Below are 23,063 nucleotides of genomic sequence, written 5' to 3' on the forward strand. Positions count from 1 at the left end.
GGAGAAGCAGCTCATGCATGCAAGTCAGTTTTGCTCAGTCCCGGAGGGAACTGGTCAACTCAACTGCACATGCAAGAGGCTGCTCAACTGCTGGGAGGAAATGCGCATTTCTGGCTGGGAGCTGGGTTGGCTGCCCAGGAGATTTGCGCAATTTCTAGGCAGAGCAGCTGTTTGCTGCCCAGATTTGCGCAAATTCTCGGTTGAGCAGGCTTGTTGGGGAAAATATTTTCACTGTGAGTGTTGACTGCCAGAATTGCGCAATTCTGGAGCCTAGCAGGCTGCCAGTCAGGATTGCGCAATTTCTGGAGGGAAGGCTGGTTGCCCTCCAGAATTGCGCAATTTCTTGGGGGAGCTGCTCAACCTGCAGCTGGACCAAGTCTGGGTGATCAGCCTGTGAGGGGAATGCATCGAGCTGTGATCGACAGGCTACCTTTGTGCAAGCAAAACACTGAAGCTTGTGAACTTGACGAAGCAAGACAAGCTGCTGGGAAAAGTTGGTAGGGAGGAGCAGCTGGACCAAGTCTGGGTGATCAGCCTGTGAGGGGAATGCATCGAGTTGTGATCGACAGGCTACCTTTGTGCAAGCAAAACACTGAAGCTTGTGAACTTGACGAAGCAAGACAAGCTGCTGTGAAAAGTTGGTAGGGAGGCTCCAAAACGAAGCTAAGGCAAAATTTTGGAGGGTGGTTGTAGCTGCTACAACACTACCAATCCAAATACCACAACAAACTACTTTGCACAGGGAACAAAATACAACAGTAAATCTACTAGTGCGCAAAGTATAGACAATTTTCTACAATTTTCAACAACCCAACTTCGTTATATTAACAAATTGTAATACAACTATCTAGGGCTCCCGCACCAGGGATAATGGCCCTCATACATCCACTGATAGAAGAATACAAGAACAAGATGCACTGATGGTCTAGCTGATGTAGTCGATATTCACAACTCCTCTTGTCGTACCCTAAACACAATTGCTGGTCCGTCGGCTCCCAATCTACAGCTCTTGCCTCTATCAATGGTCCTGCTCGTTTAGGTCAAACCGTCAATGAACTCGGCTTCTCCAACAGCTCTCTAGTTGATCGTTAGTCCTTCAACGCATCAGCTCATAGAGACTCCTGTTGAGTTCACAATTCCTTTTGGGAACAACTCTCCACTGCCCACTATTGCTCCTCAGCTCCTTTGGGACTTCTTCCCTCTAATGCCTTCTTGCGCTGCTCCAATGAAGACAAACTTTGGGCCGGAGGGATGCCGCCTATCACTGCAAGATGTCCTTCTCTTCAATGAACTTTGGCTAGTCAAACAACTCTCTGACTTTCTTCTTTCGTCCTTCAATGATCAGTCACTTATCCTCCTACCAATCTGCCTCTCCTAGCAGTCCTCTTTGTCCTTCAAGAGACTGCACTTAAGGCTCCCTTGAGCACCTACTTGTTGCCCTCAAATCAACCTTAAGATGCCCAATAACTCTGTCCTACACTAGGAAAGTTTATCCCTTAGCAACAGACCAACACAAAACACATCACAACATACCTTTTGAGCTGATGTATACTTGCTGTTAGGTTTGCAGTCTGGTTAGGGCACAATGCAGTCCACATCAGCCCTAACTATTAGCTCCAACAGGCCTCCTACAGCTGCAGCCTTCCACCCACAAAACTCCTGTACCTTCGACTCTCTAAAACAGGGTTCACAGTCCCTTTTAAAATGCCCAAACAAGGCTTCGTCCTCCTGTAATGGAACAAAAATCCTGCAGCCCTAAAACAGAGATAATAAGCCACAACACAACACCAAAATAGTGCAGAAAATTCAAAATAGCCTCTCCTACTCGGCCTGTTGCTCAGATCCACTTGGCCCTCAAACAGTCATGAGAAGATGCCAAATGAGCTCCTTTCTCCTTCGTTGAGGTCTGCTCCTGATCTGCGGCCAAGTTCAGACATTCTTCTCTTTGATTTCGTTGCTCTTGGATGTGAGAAATGAGCTCCCAAACTCCTCCTATTTATACAATTCCTCCTTGATCTCCAACGCATCCCTTGAGGGTACATAACTAAGCAGGCTGACTTGTCTTATGTGACACCAACCCAACAAAAATATATACAAAATTAATAACTTCATTTCTAGAGAGCTCCTCCTTTGGTGTTCTGCAACCCCTAGTTCCTTTTAGGGTCCTCTACAATCTCCAAAGCTCAAATCAACAAAACTCCTTGTGGTTCCACACCCACCAGCTTGGATGCAAAGCCCACATGCTTGGGTTCTTGTAAAGTTTTGTAGATGTTCTATGCTAAGAGCAATTTCACTTTTCTCACAGCAATCATACAAGTAGATAAGCAAAATGCAGATAGAACATATAAGCAGATCTTACAGAAGACAAATCAGAAACAAGAAAAATGTATGTGTTTGTTTCGGCGGTCAACAGGATGCTTCAACCAGCAAAGTCTCCTTTGGTCAGCCAGCCCAGCATGTGTCACAACAACCCTCCAACCAGTAGATGAGTCAACCCAAGTCAGTTCTACAAAAGTCAACGCTGTCCTGAAAAGTCAACGCAGGGGCAGCAAGCTAAAAGTCAACGCAGCAGCAAAACGGTCAACCCTTTGACCTCGATTTTTGTGCCAGGTAGTATGGCCTTCAAAAATCGAACCTCCCACAAGTTTTCAGCTTGTTTGGACCAAGCGTTGACCAAAGTCAACGCTGGTCAAACTTCTGCGAAACCCTAGCAGCAGAAACCTTAGCAGCAGAAAAATCCTCTTCGTCCTTCCCACGTGTGGCTGAAATTCGTCCTCCAGGTAGCTCGTACTTTTTAGGATGAGAGAGGAAGATGTGAGTTGTGTTGTGTTCAAATTCTCTCCAACTTTTCCTGTATATATATATCCATCAATGAGGGTGTGTGACACATCTGTTGGGCATGTGAGCCTACATTACAAAACTGGCTGACCTTTGCACATATAATTTATTAAGAATAATAAATTCAAAATATAAGTTCTGCTCATCGGATTAAGACTATTTTTATATGGATTTTACACCTCTCAGAAAGAGGAATCCAACAAAAATATTAGCCTCTTAATCTGAGCATCAGAACATGGAGTTTGGACCTAGTTGTCCAAATTTAACACTCCCTCTCAACTAGGGAGAACTCCATCTATTAGTGCAATTAACATCGTGAGTCATCCCGCCGAAACTTGCTTTGCTGGCTTCTTTATTTCAGAACAGAAGTGGGTCAGTCACAAAGACATCATTCCCCGACTGACATAATCAGTCCAGAGGTCCTAGACCTCACAAATCTTGATCCCAGATCAAGTGGTTGGACCATGCCATCCTAGATAGAGAGTACGGCAATCTCTGATGCGTCCATCAGTCTTTGCTAATAGTCTCTAGCTTTTCCACACCTCATTGGCCAAATGAGAGGTACTTCCCATGAGCCCTGAACTCAATGGGTAGGATGCATACGGGGCACAGATTAAATGAGTGGCGAACCAGCTCAATAATCACAAGGGTGGGGCAGAAGCATTATGAGTGCTTATAGCTCCGAGAAGCTATCCCCAAAGCCCCCCAGAGCTCCCAGAGCTCATCGTCCAACAGGACCCACATCATAGGGTCTTTCCACGACACCAAGACTCTCACGGAAGGTTAGGAACTTGACCTTCCCCAGGGGCTTAGTGAGAATATCCGCGACCTGCTCATCAGTTCCTATATGATCGAGCCTTACGGCGCCTCGCTGTACCATATCCCGGATAAAGTGGTACCTGATATCAATATGCTTGGATCGGTCGTGGAACACAGGATTCTCAGTCATACGAATCCCACTCTGATTATCACAGAGTATTACAGTGGTATCTAGCACATGTTGGAACAGCTCACTAAAGAGCTTCCTCAACCAAACTGCTTCACAACAGGCCATACTAGCAGCAATGTATTCGGCCTCCGCGGTGCTCAAAGCCACCGACTTCTGCTTCCTGCTCATCCATGAGATCGAAGCAGAACCAGGATTGAAACAGCATCCGGATGTGCTCTTACGATCCACCACACTGCCAGCCCAATCGGCATCAGTATATCCCCGGAGTATCACACTCCTGGCAGTGTATCTCAGCCCATGGTTTATCGTGCCCCGAAGATATCTCAAAAGATTCTTGGCACCAACCCAGTGAAAATGATGAGGCTCAACCATCTGTTGACTCAAAGTATTCACTGCAAAACATATGTCCGGACGGGTGTTCACTAAGAACATCAAAGCTCCTATGAGTTGACGATACTCAGTAGGATTGGCCAAGATAGGCCCTGCAGTGCTGCCACTCAACTTCTTAAAGTTGAGTTCCATTGGTGTCGACACGGACTTACAGTCCACCATCCCAAATCTTTCCAGAAGCTTCACAATATACTTTCCTTGAGAAAGGAAAATCTCTCCAGGTCTCTGCCAGACCTCCAGGCCTAGGAAATAGTGCATCAGTCCTAGGTCTTTCATCTCGAACTCAGCAGCAAGCTCCCTCTTACATTGATGAATGAGAGGGTCATCACCTGTCAGGAAGAGGTCGTCCACATACAGCACTAGAATGAGAGGCTTTCCTTCCTCAACCTTAAAGTAAAGGTTTGGATCAGCATTGCTTCGAGTGAAGCCCAGCTTCATCAAGTAACTATCCATCCTCTCATACCAAGCTCTGGGTGCTTGCTTTAACCCATAGAGGGCTTTCTTCAACCTGCAGACATAAGTGTCTCGATCTTGAACTTCAAATCCCAGAGGTTGTTCTACATACACCTCTTCCTTTATTGCACCATGCAGAAAAGCGGTCTTGACATCCATCTGATGAAGACTCCATCCTTGCGTAGCAGCAAGGGCTATGATGGATCGGATGGTGGTATATCGAGCCACAGGTGCAAATATATCGTCATAGTCAATTCCTTCCTTTTGAGAGAAGCCACGGGCAACAAATCTTGCCTTAAACTTTTCAGCACTCCCATCAGATCCATGTTTAATCTTGTAGAGCCATTTAGCGGTGACAACAGATTTGTCCTTCGGTCTCGGGACCACATCCCAGACATCATTCTTCATAATAGCCTCATATTCTTCATGCATAGCATCCTTCCAGACTTGATGCTTGATGGCTTCTTCAAAAGATCCAGGTTCAGATTGTATAATAGTACTCATGGCAACTAGATACCCTTGGTATCGACACGGCTTCTTGCTTTCTCGGAATGTTCCCCTTGGGGCAGCATGACCCTCAGCATCTTCGAGGGTGTCCCTGAGCCATGATGGCCTCTTTCCTAGAGAAGGGGAAGGATCAATAGGGTCCATTGGCCCTTCAACATCAGGCATAGTCTCATCCTGGGGTTCTTCCAGATTTCCAGGTCTTTCTTCATGGTTTTCTTCAGATCTAGGAAGATCTACTACTTTCTTCAGGGAAGCATCTTCGTCAAAAGTGACATCATGGCTTATCTCTACTTCCCTTTGACCAGGTACATAGACTCTATATGCCTTAGAAGTCTCACTGTAGCCCACAAACATTCCTTTCTTCCCAGTAGCATCCAGCTTACTTCTCTTTTCTTTCGGCACATGAAAATAGACAGGACATCCAAAAATTCTAAAATGTGAGACATCAGGTTTCTTACCAGAGAAAACCTCTTCGGGAGTTTTGGAGTCCAAAGCGGAATGAGGGCATCGGTTTTGAATGTACACAGCAGTATTTGCAGCTTCTCCCCACAGAAACTTTGGAAGACCTTGGTCACATAGCATGGCACGGGCAGCTTCCACAATAGTCCTATTCTTGCGTTCAGCAACACCATTCTGCTCAGGAGTATATGCAGTGGTAGTTTCCCTCTTAATGCCAGCTTCTCTGCAAAAGTCTTTGAACTCATTTGACTCATATTCAGTGCCATTGTCAGTCCTCAAAATCTTGATCTTCTTTCCGGTCATATTTTCCACCAAGGCTTTGAAGGTACGGAACCACATGAAAGCCTCATCCTTCTTCTTCAAGAAGTATATCCAGGTTTTGCGAGAGAAGTCATCAGTAAATGTCATATAGTAAGAACATCCCCCCAGGGATGTTACAGTCAACATACCGGAAAGTTCAGAATGGACTAGTTGCAATATCTCAGATGTCTTTGTGACACTTGAGGGGAAAGGTCCCCTTGTATGTTTTCCTTCAGCACAGCCCTTACATACACCTTTATGATTATTTCCAAAATCAGGCATCCCTGTCACCACCTTCCTTGCTTCGGGAAGAGCCTTGTAATGAAGGTGTCCAAATCTTCGGTGCCATAGTTCGGTTTGACGGATAGTATCACAAGTCATAGCTCCCAACGGACTCCCTCCAACCTGGTAGAGTGTACCAACTCTAAAACCAATTGAGATAGCTTCCTTGAAGCTCTTCTTCCACATGAGTACCTTTCCATCAGAGAAAGTTACATTGAATCCTTTGTCTTCCATGGCAGATACAGACACAAGGTTCTTCTTCAATTTGGGTACATAGAGTACATCTTGTAGATGGAGGACTTGTCCTTGAGACAAGTGGAGGGTCACAGTCCCGGTCCCTTTCACAGGATAAGTGGCATTATCCCCAAGGATAATTTCTAGATTAGTATCCCTTTCAACCATGTCAGAAAGTGCTTCCTTGAATCCAGTGATGTGTCTTGAGGCACCACTATCGATTAGCCAGACATCCATAGTGTCGGGCGGAGATGCAGCTAAGAGAGCAGATATTAGAATATACTCATTTCTTTTATCAACAACATTAGACTCCTCATACCTGGTATTTCTGGTCCTTTTAGAAGGTGGATGGTTTCCTTCAAAGTGAGCCTTCCTCTTTCCTTTGGATTTGTCATTTCTTTGATTCCCATTCCTTCGGTTGTTGTTGTTGTCGTCACTATCGGGAGAATTCTTCTGGAAGGGGCATTCTCTAGCATAGTGTCCAGTCCTATGGCAGGTGAAACATTTACCCTTCTTCTTTTGAGTCTTAGTCCTTCCTTTGTCCTTGGAACCACCAGAGTTCATTCATATGGAAGTCCTCCAAGTGCGGTGAGAACCATCTCACGATCAGCTATTGTCTCCCCAATAGCTAGCAGATTGTTCCTGGTTTCGGTCAACTTCATAAAGAAAGTTTGAATAGACTCGTCTCGGCCCTTCTTCATATTCTTCAACTTGTTCTTGAGGAATAGCACTTGGTTCACATTGTTTACTCGGAACATAAGTATCAGTTTGTCATACATCTCCTTGGATGTGCCTAGTTCAGATATATAGGCAACCAGACTCTTATTTATGGATTCCCTGATCAGCAGTTTTGCTCTGATTTCTCCCTTCTTATACTTGTGTTTAACAGCAGCAGAGGCATTTGATGGAGGTTCTTGAATCTTCCCTGTCACATGATCTAGGAGATCATGATCTTCTAATTTGAGATCTAATAACATCTTCCAGGCATGGAAGTCATCACTTCCAGTCAGCTTGTCATTCTCCTTGAATTCAAGCTTAGAGGAATCCATTTCCTTCGATGATGATTGCTATAGATAGAGTTTGTCTTCACCTCAGCGCTGATACCATGTAAAGTTTTGTAGATGTTCTATGCTAAGAGCAATTTCACTTTTCTCACAGCAATCATACAAGTAGATAAGCAAAATGCAGATAGAACATATAAGCAGATCTTACAGAAGACAAATCAAAAACAAGAAAAATGTATGTGTTTGTTTCGGCGGTCAACAGGATGCTTCAACCAGCAAAGTCTCCTTTGGTCAGCCAGCCCAGCATGTGTCACAACAACCCTCCAACCAGTAGATGAGTCAACCCAAGTCAGTTCTACAAAAGTCAACGCTGTCCTGAAAAGTCAACGCAGGGGCAGCAAGCTAAAAGTCAACGCAGCAGCAAAACGGTCAACCCTTTGACCTCGATTTTTGTGCCAGGTAGTATGGCCTTCAAAAATCGAACCTCCCACAAGTTTTCAGCTTGTTTGGACCAAGCGTTGACCAAAGTCAACGCTGGTCAAACTTCTGCGAAACCCTAGCAGCAGAAACCTTAGCAGCAGAAAAATCCTCTTCGTCCTTCCCACGTGTGGCTGAAATTCGTCCTCCAAGTAGCTCGTACTTTTTAGGATGAGAGAGGAAGATGTGAGTTGTGTTGTGTTCAAATTCTCTCCAACTTTTCCTGTATATATATATCCATCAATGAGGGTGTGTGACACATCTGTTGGGCATGTGAGCCTACATTACAAAACTGGCTGACCTTTGCACATATAATTTATTAAGAATAATAAATTCAAAATATAAGTTCTGCGCATCGGATTAAGACTATTTTTATATGGATTTTACACCTCTCAGAAAGAGGAATCCAACAAAAATATTAGCCTCTTAATCTGAGCATCAGAACATGGAGTTTGGACCTAGTTGTCCAAATTTAACAGTTCTTAACCCACAAAGCCCCTTGTGGTGCCAATTCCTCCAAAACTCCGAACCCTAGGGCTTGGAGTGCCTCCCAAGCTACAAATATCAACGCAATGTAATTAAATTACACTTTAGTGACCCTATGAGGCATAGAATAGATGGTGATGGGGTGTACTATTAAGTCACTCCGTGACTTGATGGTCACCGGTTCGAAACTCCATGGGCAAAAAATTTAGTCATGTTAAGGGCCGGTGTGGCCTAGGATGGGTTGTGATCCCCAGGGGATTTTTATGACATAGATGTCCCTGGGTCGCAGTTTCTCAAGCCACAGGTCAAGCCTGAAGTCAAACCCAGACAACTTGGCAAACAGAAAAAATTACACTTTAGTGCTTTTCATAACTTAAATTTAAAAAGCTGTTCACTTTAATAATTTACTTTAATAAATTAAATTACAAAATATAAAGGACTTTGGACAGCTTTAATACTTTATGCACGCTTGACACAAAACTTGTGCAGAAGTTCCTGTCTGAGCTACAATCATCAACAGTTTGAACTTGCTTTAATATCTTTTGTACTGTACCATGTGGTAGTTATGGGATTCCATAGACAATCATAAGAAAAGCAACAAGCACATATTGTTTAAAAGGAAAGAATAATAATTAGTGGGTGTGAATGATAAAAGGAATGCATGATATATAGTGAAGAAGATTGACATATCTACAACACCTAAGAGACATGACTATTCTAACAAAGACAACCCTACATGAAAATTATCAGTAATAATATAATTTAGGTATATTACACTTGTAAACATATTACTACTTGATTGGTTATTTTGAGGTGGTCTTGATTTGATCTGTGTTGAGCTGCCCATAATAATATCTCGTGATCAAAATGAAGAGTAGATTTAGGATCGTTATATTAATCTCAACATTGTTTGCAATGCTTAAACATATATTGGTAAAGCTCTATTGTGGCTCTTTTCTAAATGATGACCTTTTGCGTCATATTTGGTGGCACCAATATTTGATTTTTTGCGTGTTTTATCTCTTATCTTGTATATAAAGGCTGAGAGTTCAAAGTGAGGAATCAATATTTGATATGGAGTATCAATGATAAGTAACAATGGATATTGGACATGCAGGGGTTGCTTAATACATTGCTTCGTGTACGTGAACGCCGACATCGAGCTCAAGAGCTGGTTGGTTCTTCTTAAAGCACCATGTTTATTTAAATTTTTGTTCTTTTTATGAAAGATCATATAAAAGGTGATATTTACAAATTTCTTTTATGCAGACACAAACAGAGGTGGTTGAGGAGATAATAGTTGGGCTTGAAGCAGGCATCTTATTTGGGTATCATATTATCTTTTGGACCCTTTTTTAATGCTTTCACTTTTGATATAGAAAATTGTTAAGCTTGGATATCAATACTAAAGTTGCATGCAAATTAAACTCATAATACTTGCAAGAATCCTTAGTAGTCAAAATTGGTTCATTCCGGTTCATACTAATTTTGGGTATTACTAGTCAAGTTTGAACTCCAAACTAGTTTTGGATTAGTTCTTAACAGAATTGACTGATTTGGTTAAGAACCAACAAGTTTGTTGAAAACTCCTAAGGCACAAACGTGACAAACACACACAAACCCATTTTTTTGTCTTCCCCTCGTTGGAATTATATTTAATTTTTAATATTAACTCTTAAATTAATGTTGACATTTACCATTACTTTTATTCACTAATGTTGACATTTAACTTTAATTCCTTTAAACTAAATTATAATAGTAAAAGTTAAAAAGGGATTCCCATTTTAGGTTGTTTGGTGATTGAATTAGACCCATTGGACCTCACATGGAGAGGATAGAAATTAGATGTTGTTATGGCCTAGAAATGTAAGATTGAAAGTGAGTTGTATGGCGACATTCCTTATATCAGTAACCCTTACAAATATTGATCTTGTAGACATGGAAAAGTGACCTCAAACCTAGATGACTTATGCATTACAGTGATTCACTATTGCATCGATATATGACATGTTGGTATATGAGTAAAGGTTTTGGCAGAAGCTAATTTATTTTTGACAGTTTTTTCTATGACATCATGAATGGGACAATGTGTCCTCAACTGTGATTTTGTGACAATTGTGACAAGATTACCATACAGTGATCATCAACATATAACAATGACCTTGCTTATTATAGCTATATTCTTGATTTATACAGTGACTTGGATTTGAGGATTAACTATGTATCTTATATGACATAGTGATGACAATGATATGTTAGTGACCCTTGTGGCAGTAACCTAAGACAAATGTATCTACATGACAGTAATATTGGTGGTTATGGTAGTATGTTCTATGAGAGTATACAATATTGCGATATTTTGGGACAGTGTTCTTAGATTGCATAAACCCTTGGCAGCAAGTGATATTTGTTTAACGTATGGAAGTGACCTAGTAACAGTGACCTATATCGAAGACCTGGCATATGACAGTGATACTTACAGTGATAATTTACAGCACTGAATACAACAGTGATCTTGATGCAGTGATTGACCTATTGTGACAGTAACCTATTGACAATGATGATTATGATGTTCTCCATAGGCAGCAGTGAATAGTTATAGATTGCAGAGTGGACAAAGATAGCAGGATTGAGCAGTGGTTATATTTGGCACTGAAATTGAGCTGAGGCAGATTGATGACAGGGCACTTGGCAGAATTGATTGTCCAGTCAGAGAGTGGTGATTTGTGAAGTCAGCGTTTGAAGATTTGATGTAGAAGCAGATACTAGGGTTTGATATGCAAATTGAGTGTGGTAGTTTTGATTATTGTAGTTTCTTTCATATTGATTTTTAAAGCACAGGTGGATTTAGTCTGAAAATTGTGAAACGTGGTTTACTGGCTGATCAGGGTGGCAGGGTGGTGCAATGTAGGAGAGTGAAGTCTCCTTTAGGTTGGAGCTTGAGAATAGTTCAAAGTAGTAGAGTGGTGCTAGGGAAAGTTGGAGCCTGCATAGAGCATTGGAGCATCTGTCCAGTAGCAACTATGTTAAATTTGGCAACTAGGGCCAAACATCACTTTGGACAGCTCTTATGGGGCAGCTGATATTTTTCTTGGATTCCTCTTTCTGAGAGGTGTAGGATTTGTTATCACTCCTCCGGATCTCCAAGGCTGAGGAAGAGTCCAGTTGAGGTAACCACAAACCAACCTTTTGACTTGGTAGCTAGCCTTACCAGGCTGGAGAGGGCTCTCTCCAAAGAATCACAACAAAGAGGGCTGGATGGATTAGGGTTTTAGGCTAGGTATAAAGTGCAGAGATTGTTTTGATTTGATTTGATGGGGTTATTGTTGGATGAGGATATTAGGTTAGAGAGGCTAGGTCAGGGAAAATCAGATATGATTGCAGACATTCAGAGGGGCAAGATAGGCAGAAGGCTTAACACTTAAAAGGTGATTTGGTGAGATGGTTTAAGATTGATCAGGAGTTAGGAAGAGCATAGGAGATGTATTCTTCCTAAACTGAAGAAAAATGAACAAATTATGATAACTTTCCCAAAACAGAGCATGAGCAAACATGAATTCTGCCTATCAACTTGAAAATTACCATATAACAGTCATGAAATGGTTTACGAACTTACAAAACATTCATACAAATGATAACAGAGAAGAAACAATGCTAAACATCCATACCACATGTATCCCAAAGAAATAGCTACAACTCTTCTATTAAAACTGGCCAAATTTTGATACAATAGTGTCTCTGATCAATACTACAACATCCAACTGAGTCCAACTTCCGAAAAGAGTGAAGAAAGGGAAGATATAGACATCAAAACAAACTCCTCCCAACATCAGGGGTCAAATCCATGAGAAGAGGAGCAGTTCCACCAAAATCTAAACCGATAGCTAGAGTGTAGGGTGGTCAAAGTCTATTAACCTAATGTATTTACCCCTAGGTAATAGTAAAAGACCATAATTACATTTACCATATCAATTACATCAGTAAAAAGTTGATTCCCAAGGATGAAAATCAAAACTGGAGAAAAATAGTGAAAAATCAGGCAAATTGTCAAGTGCGCCATCTTTCTGTCAAGTGCGCCCTCACAGTGTCATGTGCGCCCTCCATGTTGCAGACTGCTTTTGACTGCCTTCCCGGTGTCCAAATTGAGCCCAGGATAGCTCATTGGAAAGCTTGTCCTGTCTAGTTTCCAAATCTGCCTTCAGTTTCCAAAATGGACCTGATTTGACCCTCCAAAACTTCATTCTCCCAAGACTGGTCAAGTGCACAACGCCTAGGCCAAAAATGAGGCAGAAACATGATTTTTTGCTAGTTTTTTTTCCCTTTTCACTTGCCAGTTTTGCAAACTAAGGCTGGAAACATGGTTTTCTTAGATGTATGTGTCATTATGCATCCAATGGTGGTCTCCATTTCTCCAAAAAGTGCCCCAAAAAAGTACGTAGCGCCTTGTGCGTTTGACCAAGCAACTGATTTCTGGGCAAATGCGTAGCGCCAGAAGGAAGTGCGCAGCGCCGAATTCAAATTGACTTTTGAGTGCCTTCTCGAAGTCCAAATTGAGCCCATGATAGCTCGTTGGAAATATCTTTCTTTTGGCTACACAATGGACCTATCAAGAACTGAAAATGATCAATTATAGCCCCTCAAAAATCAATTCTCCCAATACTGGTCAAAAAGTGCAGAATGAGGGTGCAAAAATGAAGTGTGCTCTTGCAAGAAATGTTTGGAGGTCTTCCTAAACTCCAAATCGAGCTCATGATAGCTCATTGGATAACTCTTTTTGTCTAGTTATCATTTGACTCATCAATAAAGTCATTTGGGCACTCCAGCTAGGAGAAAAATTGATTTTCCCAAGGTCACTCCAAAAGTGCAGCAACTCTCTTAGATGTATCTGATTCCATAGCCAACCCTAGCTCAATGGGAGAGGAAATTAGGGTTTAGTGCTTGTGGAAAATGACGATTTGGACACCCTTGGGAAAAGACAACTCCCTTTGGCATTCACTTAACTTTTTGAAATATTACCCTTTCACTTGACTATTTCCTTTGACGAATTGATCTTTTGATGGTCTTTGAGAACTCTTTGAATTTGACCATGCTTTAATTAAGTTGGCGTATAGAGATTGAGTTGGCAGATTAGGAACAATACTTATTACATATAGTGAACATGAAATTACATGATGAAATAAGCATTTCTCTTTACAAATCATCTTCACATAGTGAAGAGATGTTATTTGATCACCCTTTACTTGCTGGTCTTATGCAATGGAATGGAGTTTAATTAGAACCTTGGAAACCCTAATGACCTAATGAAACCTTGAAAAACCCTAAAAGACCTAATGAGACCTTGAAGGACTGAATTTCAAGACGACATGATTGTTGTGATGGCATGATGTCATTAACTTTATGGACAATGGATACTCAACAAGGTTGAAATGAGAGCCAGCAAGTGGTAAATTTCTAAGGAGTAAAGGAAACCCTAATTCAACCTTCAGTGACCAAATTTTTGCATGACGACCTAGTGGAATGACAAAAATTTCAGAATGGGACCCTAATATGATATGAAAAGAGGATTTTTGATCACTGATGGCAGTGTGCAAATACTGACACTAACAGGATTGATTTAAAGATCATCCCATTCTGACATGTACAAATGAAGTTATGAATTTATTTTGATTATGGATAAATTGTCAAGCTCGGCCAACCATCAAATTAGCCTCCTCCATCCTTCAACGTTGCATGTAAATACAAGGTGCCTCCTCATTTTGGCATCTCATCTCATTCATTTTTCTCTCTCTCATCTTGATTGGGTATGGATTTCTGGGCCTCTCTCTCTCCACGCGTGCGAAATGAAGACTTTCTTTTCTAGCTAGAAATTTTAGGAGGCAAAAATTTCAGGAGATTGACTTTGACTAGCATTGACCTTGTTTAATTTCGGTTTTGGGCAGACCGCTATTCTGGGCACAAAAACTGAGGAGTTTGACCCTTGGGTTGACTGCCCTAATTTAGGTTGCTGTGTTGACTTTTGTTGACGAGATTTGATTGGTTATTTTCGGACTGTTTTGGGCTGCATTATCTTGCTGTTGGAGGCCGAGTTGAGCTATTTTGGAGGTCAATTTCAGCCTTGTTGACCAACGTTGATTTTATGGTTAGGGCTTTCTGTTTCTGCTGTTTTGACTGATCAGTTTGGGCAAGAGAATATTGTAAATTGTACTCTCTGCTGAACTTTTGAAGAATTATAAGAAGAATTGATTAAGGGTTTCCCCACATTGGGTTTTGTCCCTGGCTGGTGCCATATCTTGTGTCCTCTAGTGTTGGCTTGTCTTCTACTGTTATTGCTTATGTTCTATCTACATTTTACTATCATGTTGATGTGATTGCTATACTGGATATGATATTGCGCTAATATAGAAACTTGAAGTAAAATTGCTCTCAGCATAGAAAATACCATTGTTATCCCAAAATTAACAAACTGGCAAAAGGGTGTTGGAGCATTTGTCAAGTTGGAGCCAGAAAACTAGGGCATTGGAGCGTCCTTCTGCTTGCAGCGAGTAAAAAGGGCATAGGAGCGTACTATAAGTTGTGGAGCCTCCTTCAGTTGGAGCTGAAAACTTGATGTAAATATTTTAAAGACAAATATTAAGTAGCGTTCAATGGATTTTGTCCGGGAGGGGTTTCCACCTAAAAATATTTGTGTCTACCGTCTCTATTGTTATGCATTGTTGAATGGTGTTGAAGAATGTTTATGTTCATTTGATGCTAATAACATTTAATGCTCTATGAAATTAAAGATATACTAATTGATAAGAAATATTGATTCACCCCCCTCTCAACATTTCCAACAATTTTCATTGACGGGAGAAGTCCTAGCATGAATCACTTTTTATATATATGTATCTACAGTAAGTTTGAAGTGAGGGAAGGTAGCTTATTCAATGGAAAGGTTCAACAAAAGTGTGAGTTTTGGGAGAAGCTAGTAAGACTTTCAACGAAAAACCCCTTTGAAAGATGCCTCCATGAGACATAGGGTTGAGATATATGACGAGATATGAGCACATCCAAGGTCAAGGTAGACAAGAGAAAAGGAAATGAATGATATACTTTAACAAGTACTAAAGCACATGCCTTCAAAGAACCCCCAAGTTGAAGGGTTAGCTTTTAGGGTTCCCTCTTGGTGTGATGGCTAGGGCATCAAATTTCTGGAGATTCCACTGTGGGAAATCCACCAAAACTTGAGGATCACTAGAGGAGACACAAAGGAAGAGTTCTATCCAAATGAAATTCAAAACGTCCTCCTCCAATAGATTTTGCACGAAGCCTTAGAGAGACCTCCTTATCCTTAAAGGGACGAGGAATAGAGGTGAAAGAGAGATGTTTTGCAAGTTAAAAGGTGATCATCAAGGATTTGAGACCAGTGCCTAACAATTGGGAGAATTGGAGTAAAAAATAATCTCAATATGGCAATCTACTCTTCAAGGAAACCTAGAAGCAACTTCAATACCCTTAATGGAAGCAACTACACGACACTTCTATATATTTATACTTCGATGACAATTATTAATGGAGTTTCAAGGATACATATGCAACAAATCCGCTAGGAATATATATTCATTCATTATGTATGAGTAACACATGCAAAATTTCCCAATGGTTACAATTTTTAGACAATATTTCATCAATTAGGGTACATTAATAACCATGAGACAATTTTTCATGCATTAGACATTAATCAAAATAAAAAATACAACATGAAATAACTCTTACAAGATAATGAAGAACATATCCACCATAACAATACCAAAAGGAAGCTCCAAGAGAGATAGTGAAATTATCCAAACATCAAAGTTCATCCCAAACATCCAAATTCCTTCTCAAATTGCAGGTTTGAAAATCTCAAGAGAGGTATTGAAAATCCAAGTAATGATGCTAGGAAGAGACTAGGCCTCTCCTATTTATACAAGTGTTAAGAGATCAAATTATAAAAGATGAAGCCCCTTTACATGCCTAAGATGTGAAGTAACCCACCCATGGTTAGAAGCCAGCCATGATAGCTCAAAAATTAAATCAAATTTCCCTCTTTATCCCACACAAGGCTGACATCATGTATGCATTGTTGGAAATGTAACTAGTTTCAGTCTTCATAATTGTTGTTGTACTCATTTCAATATGTATCTTATGTAACAAACAAAAGAAGAAAATAAAAAGGTTATTATTTTAAAGGATGGCTTCCATGCTCTTTATTGATGGTCTTCTAGGTAAAAGCATGTTCTTCATGCTTTTAGGGTTTGTTAGGTCTTGGGATTTATTGTCACGAGTCAAGAGAGTCAACATCATGTTCATAAGACTCTTCTGGGCAAAATATATCTTGTAAAAGAATTTATTTTGAGTCTAAAAGTCCTTGAAACCTGCAAAGTACAAGCTGACCTTGGCAGCTTCAAGTCGGCCTAAAGAAGGGGATTCGACCCCTTGGAAAGGCTATATAAAGGAGTAGGTTCAACCTCATTTGGCACTCACTCATCAACAAGTTCGATCTTCGAAGAAAAGGTTTGATCTAAGGCTAATTAAGACAATAAAGGAGGAGCAGAGGTCTAGATGGGAAAAGGAATACAAGAAGTCAAGGAAAAACTTGTTTTTAGGCTCTATCCCTCTCACACGTGTAAAATTCTAGGGTTTTTGCAGCTACAAAGAAGGTCAAAACTGTAGGTTTGAATTGCAGGAGAAAGAGTTGCAGTATCAAGTCGATGGAAGAGAGAATATTATGTCTTGACCTCATTGACCTTGGGAGGATTTGTTTTGCTTTGAGGAAGGTCTCTTGAAGAAGCTAGATAGGGTTTCTACAGCAGCTACATGGCCGAAGTTGTAGGACGAAATTACAGGATGAAATTGCAGGGAAGAAGCTACGGTCTCAATTGCAGCCTGAAGCATGTTCTCTTGAAAGGGATGACTTGGTACTAGGAGGACTTGGTCTAGGGTTTAGGTCTTTGTTGTCTCATTTGAGGCAGATTCTATAAGAAGAGAAGAGTTTCTGGATTTTCCCCTTGGAGGGGTTTTGCCCTGGCTTGGAGCCTAACTTTTGTGTCCACTGTCTTTATTATTTTTTCCCTTGATATTTATTTGATGAAGAAAATCTAATAATGAAACTATAAGAAGAATAATAAAGTTCACAAGCAAATATTAAGGTGAAGGAAAATTGGAATTAATTGCTGTTGTTGAGGCCTCATGTGCTAGGAATGAGAGAGAGCCTCAAAATTGATGATGAAGAGGGGAATGCCCTGTATACGCTGTAGAACATCTCCAAACCCCTATTTGGGCTTTGTGGGCTCCAAATGGGTCTCATCAGTCTCCAAGTGGTTGAAGATCAAGTCAATGCCCCATCAATGAGGGCTAGAAGATGGCACTTGCTCTTCCATGTCTCCCTGTGAAAGTCATAACCTCCTCTAGGCCTTGGAACAACTGCCAAATGCTGGGTGCAATGGGTAGCTGACTGAGGCAACATGGTCCAAGTGCATCATCATCTCTGAATAATTGGGGCTTGGACAAGCAAATGGTGGTGTTGAAGAAGCCGATGGTGTGGAAATAAATGCTCTGCAAGGATGGAGGCCCATGGCTCTCAACGCTCACTCTACAAATGCCATTGTGATCCTCTGGAGGGCTTAGATCCCGTATAGGGAGGCCATGTCCAAGATGAAAACCCCCTGCAATTCTATATAAGATTCAATCTGTCTCCTCACCTTCCAATACGATGATTCATTAGTGCAATTGAGTAAATAAGCTTTCTAATCAAGGGCACAAGTGGATACTTCATAGTGGGCTTCCCTTCCAAATTTAGGGCTTTAGACATGTACTAGTGTTACCTCGCAAGGTAGGAGAGGTTAATGAAGGACCCTATTAGGTGGTTTCAACCTCTAAGGGAATGACAGGTCCAAGGTACACCCCTCAAGTGGCAGGGGTCATGTGAAATAATGATGGAATAGAGTGGGGACAAAGGGGAAGTCTCCAAGTCACATGCCATGGTATAAGGGTAGCTATGATGAGGAAAGCCTGCTCCTACGGAATATGAATGTAGGAGTGAGCAATCGTGGTACATGAGTTACCTCGACCTTTGTTTTTCAACCCTTCTGTTGAAATTTGATGATTAAAATGTTTCCTGCAATCCGAACCCGGTTTTAATTTTACCTTATCACTACCATTCAGTTAAATGCCCTTTCCCATAAACATACATTCAACATATAGAATTTTGGAAATGAATTTTTCAGATTAAAACACACGAGATTGTCAACACATGCTGAAAAGAAATATGGACATAAACAGACCAACAACACACATAAAAATACACACAGATTTTTGGTCAACTTAGACCCAGGCAAAATCCCTTCAATATTCTCTGGGGAAAACCTGTTAGAGAGCTCTTCAAATTTATTTATCATTGAAGTTTAGGAAAAATACATTTGTAGACAAACAAAACAACAAAATACAACTTATCTCTTTAGCCCGAAACTCTTTGAAAATCGTGCCCGCTTTTCCTCGATTTCCGTGCCCACTTGAAGCTGAAAATTTGTACTGTACATATATAGACTGTACTGTACAGATTTCCGTGCCATTTTACGGACTGTATGGATTTTTTTTCAATTTTTTCTCAAAAACTTTTCTTGAACGCCGTGCATCTCACAACATTAAATGCTATTTGTACTGTACCTTTCGCTGTCTTCTATGCCTTGATTTCCATGCCCAACTTTGCCCATAAATCACTCCTTCAGCTTGTTGCAACAAATTTCTCCTTCAGAACTTTTCTCTAGCTCTCAGCTTTCTTTCTCCAATTTGCTCATGAAGAATGAATGCAGTCTCTCTTTTTTTTCCCCCTTTTGTTTCCCTAAATGAATTTTGGGCAACCCTAAGATCTAATGGTTCTGATTCATTTAGATCAAGGGATGAGAATAAGTGTGCATTTAATTCTCACTTTCTATTTTTTAACTCACCCATTAAATAAAGTACCCACATTGTACTTTGTCTAAAGTCACTTTTCACTTTATAATTTAACATTGACTTTACCACTTATATAAAGTCACTTTTGTAATGGCCGTACTAAGTTAAGGGCCATTACTGAACTGTGAAACTGTAAAGATTGCTGAAACTGTGAAACTGTATTTAATTGATTTGATGGAGTACTTACCTGATCTGCTACGGCTGTTGCGATGAGGATGCTGCAGAACTTCTCTCGTTACCGAATGACCAAAACCACCCAGCCAAACCGAGTATACCTAGATACTCAATCCAGTATGCTTCTCAACCGATGCATACCGTTCCCCCGTGCCCAGAGACTCCAAAACAAGTAAGGCTCAATAGTTCCGTAGTTCCGAATTTTTAAGTAGTATGGATAAATTTCCTCTCCTTCCTCCTTCAACAGCACCCGGTTCAGTTTTTCCACTCACAGTAAATACCACCTTCCCCATCCACAGGCATCGAACCCCCCCTTTGGAATCCTCCTTCCTCCCTTTAAATAGCAGAGGTTCCTCCCTCTCTACGCATCTGTTCACCGCCTTTATGGAAGGATAAGATTTTGTTAGGCGGTGGCTGCTTTGTCATGATATCTGCCTTTAATTGAATCAGATCCTCACCATATCGAATGGTGTCATATTAATTATGACAGTTGGTACTTTAATTTATTAAATAGTATAAGACCATGATGATTTTAAATATTACAAATTATTTTATGTTTTATAAAATGTCAAGTTTAATCATAAGGTTTATGGGTTTAGTTTATTAGTACACATTTTGGGTTATATATGTAACATATGAATAAACTCAACTATATTTCTTACTGAGTGTATATTTCTTCCATTTACGAGAATTAGGTATTTAATTTACACCTTTGATAATTAATTCATTTATCTCATATTTAGACATTCTCCATGAATAGTCGATATATAGTCGATGTATATATATATATATATATATATATATATATATATATATATACTAGTGCAATGTATATGATGCATGCATATGTAGCTATCATATGCATGCCTCACATGCATGCTAATATTGCTATGTTGCTCGTGATTTAGTACGGCCATTACAACTTTCACTTTATAAAGTCACGCTTAGGAAAAGAATTATTTTGGACACTTTTCCCTAGGTAGAGACTAACCCATGGGAAACCACTTGTCCAAGGTACATTAAGAATCAACACCTTCTTATTTTCCTTTTGCCTTTTATTGTTTTTTCTTCATTTTACTGTTCGGGGCTCAAGGGAATAAGAGCATGATGTGTAAGATATAGCAGCGATCACCCCCTTATGGTTGGGTAGTTCAATGCTCACTAGGGTTCGAGACACTCATGGGTTCCTCAATGATGCAAAGGGCACTCATATGGGCCCTAGGAACTGGGGTGATGCCCATAATGATAAGGGGTAGAGCTCATGTTTAGCTTTTTCGTCGATCATTTCTTGTTGTATGTGGCCATATTATGATTTTATCTTTCATTTTAGCCGCATCAACCTCTGGGGTATTGTTCCAGGCCTGACCCAAGGTGTGGATAGGGGGAAGGGGAGGCTAACACCTTATGGACCTAATGGACAAATGTGTACATAGGTGGGGAAAATGTGAAAATGGCTTGTAATGAGCGGAGAAGAGTGAGATATATGGTGTCAGGAAATGGGACCCTGCAACCAGAATCAAGGTTTTCCATGTAGTACCACTCCTAAAGCTAATAGCAAATAAAGGAGACCCCATGGGATTAGGATTCCAGATTAACCCCCTCAATTGAGGTTAGGGAACAATAGTATAATCAAAGCCCTTCCTTCTTCCAAGTCTTCTAGTAATCCATGCCCAGGTGTGCCCAAGAAAAACAGGCGTAAACACCCAATTACACAATGAAAGATCCTACATTTGGGATCAGATGGCCCACCTTCAAACATACGATCTTGGCAAATGAGTGAGAGTACACAACAACTGGCTTAGTTGGCGGAGAATGGTAACACATTGAAGCTATGAAGTGGCTGCTCATTGAAGACAAATCTAGGAGAAAAGTTCTCCTATGGTGGTGCATAGTAGTACTCATTGTTGGAAACCTTTTCCTTGGTGGCTTGACCCTAGGATATCCTATTTTGCATGCTATCATTCAAGCCCTAGGTCTAGCGTGCCATAGATGGGCCTCTCTTAGGGATGTGAATAGCCTCTTCATCATTGTTTGAGCCTTGTAATTAAGTTGACCCATCCTTTCGTAACCCTATTGTGTCACCTTAAACCTCTAAGTCTAGAATATCTCTTGTAAGTGACTCATATACCAGGACTCCTCCCATTGGTGAAAATCTATAAAGAGTAGGGTTTATTGGTTGTGGTGATAGTGGGCCATTACCTGATTGTTGTCACTTGGATTAGCGCTTTCCTTGTAGGGTTCCCCTCTACAAGACTTGCTAGATTTTGCGGCAACAATATGTATCATCGTTTTTTCCATATCCGATATTCTATAGCCCTTATTCATAACCCTCGATTTCTTGGTATAAGGTGTAGCACTTGAGAGATCTTTCCAACGAGGTATTGTACGCGCTAAAGGAAGATCATATGACCAAGTTACGACCCCGGGAAGTTGATTGCTGAACTAACCCTAACGGGCCCACAAACGCTTGGCGTTTCATCTCCTAGGGTTAGGTTTTTGGTTGTTTAGGGTTTCATCCCTAAAGTTTTATTTTTGCTGCATCTCTGTGTTTATGTTTATATCTTTATTTTGTTGCATTCCTGCATACGTTTGGATCAGTGGTATCAGAGTGGTCTGCTATTTCTCAATTTTTCTTTGCACGTCCCCAACGAGGTCAGGGTATAAGGAGTTAGGGCTTGAATTGGTTGAACCTTTTCAAGACTAGCCTCGCAAACCCCAACGACCTCCCATGGTGGAAGACAAGAAAGACAAGGGGGCAGGAGATCCTTTCAAAATATTGGTCGAAACTTCGACAAGATGTTAGGAAGTACATCGGATCCTGCACTACCTATGCCATTGCCAAATCAAGAAGCAAGGCTTATATACTCCTCTGCCTACTCCTAGTCGGCTTAAGGAATCCATCTTCATGGATTACATTGCCGGGCCTTCCTTCTACTAAGCATGGCAATGACTGTGTGTTCGTGGTGGTCGACAGATTCTCTAAGATGGCCATTCTGGTAGTCTGCAAGAAGAGTATCACAACAAAAGCCACTACTAAGCTCTTCTTTGAACGAGTGTGGGTAAATTTTGGGATCCCACAGTCCATTATCTTTGATTGGGACCACAAATTCCAGAGTACATTTTGGTCAGGCCTCTGGTCGATGTTGGATACGGAGCTCACTAAGTCCACGACCTTCCACCCCCAAATTGATGGGCCAAACAGAGGTTGTCAACAGGATGATCATGCACATTTTGCGCATGTACAATTCAGAGCATTCACGCACATGGGATGAAAGCCTCCGTTATGTCCAACATAGCTACCACAAAGCTCTCCATAGCTCCACTGGCCACAATACTTTTCAAGTGTGGTTGGAATTCCAACCACTATGTCCCATTGATGTGGCCATACCATTTGCAGCTACTCAAGTAGATTCGGCTCATGTCTGGTTCGAAGCTGACCGGGCTAACAACTTCATAGAGTGCATTCAACACATGCTTCAGTAGGTCCATGACATATTGGACAGAGCCAATGCTAAGTACAAGCAGCGTCATAATTA

General features: G+C 40.9%; 1 protein-coding gene across 1 annotated transcript in view; it reads left to right on the top strand.

Annotated features, from left to right (window-relative positions):
- The window catches only part of LOC149185566 (magnesium transporter, putative (DUF803)), a 396,376-nt gene that overhangs the window by 256,825 nt on the left and 116,488 nt on the right, over window positions 1-23,063 (top strand). The window contains exons 5-6 of the mRNA XM_089410729.1: window positions 9,497-9,553; window positions 9,649-9,707. Of these exons, the coding sequence (XP_089266855.1) occupies window positions 9,497-9,553; window positions 9,649-9,707 (116 nt within the window). The remainder of the gene's footprint in view (window positions 1-9,496; window positions 9,554-9,648; window positions 9,708-23,063) is intronic.

This window comes from Pinus tabuliformis, chromosome 3_1 (genome assembly GCF_031772625.1).
Source record: "Pinus tabuliformis cultivar Carrire ecotype Pingquan chromosome 3_1, CPIR1, whole genome shotgun sequence".
Lineage (NCBI taxonomy): Eukaryota > Viridiplantae > Streptophyta > Pinopsida > Pinales > Pinaceae > Pinus > Pinus tabuliformis.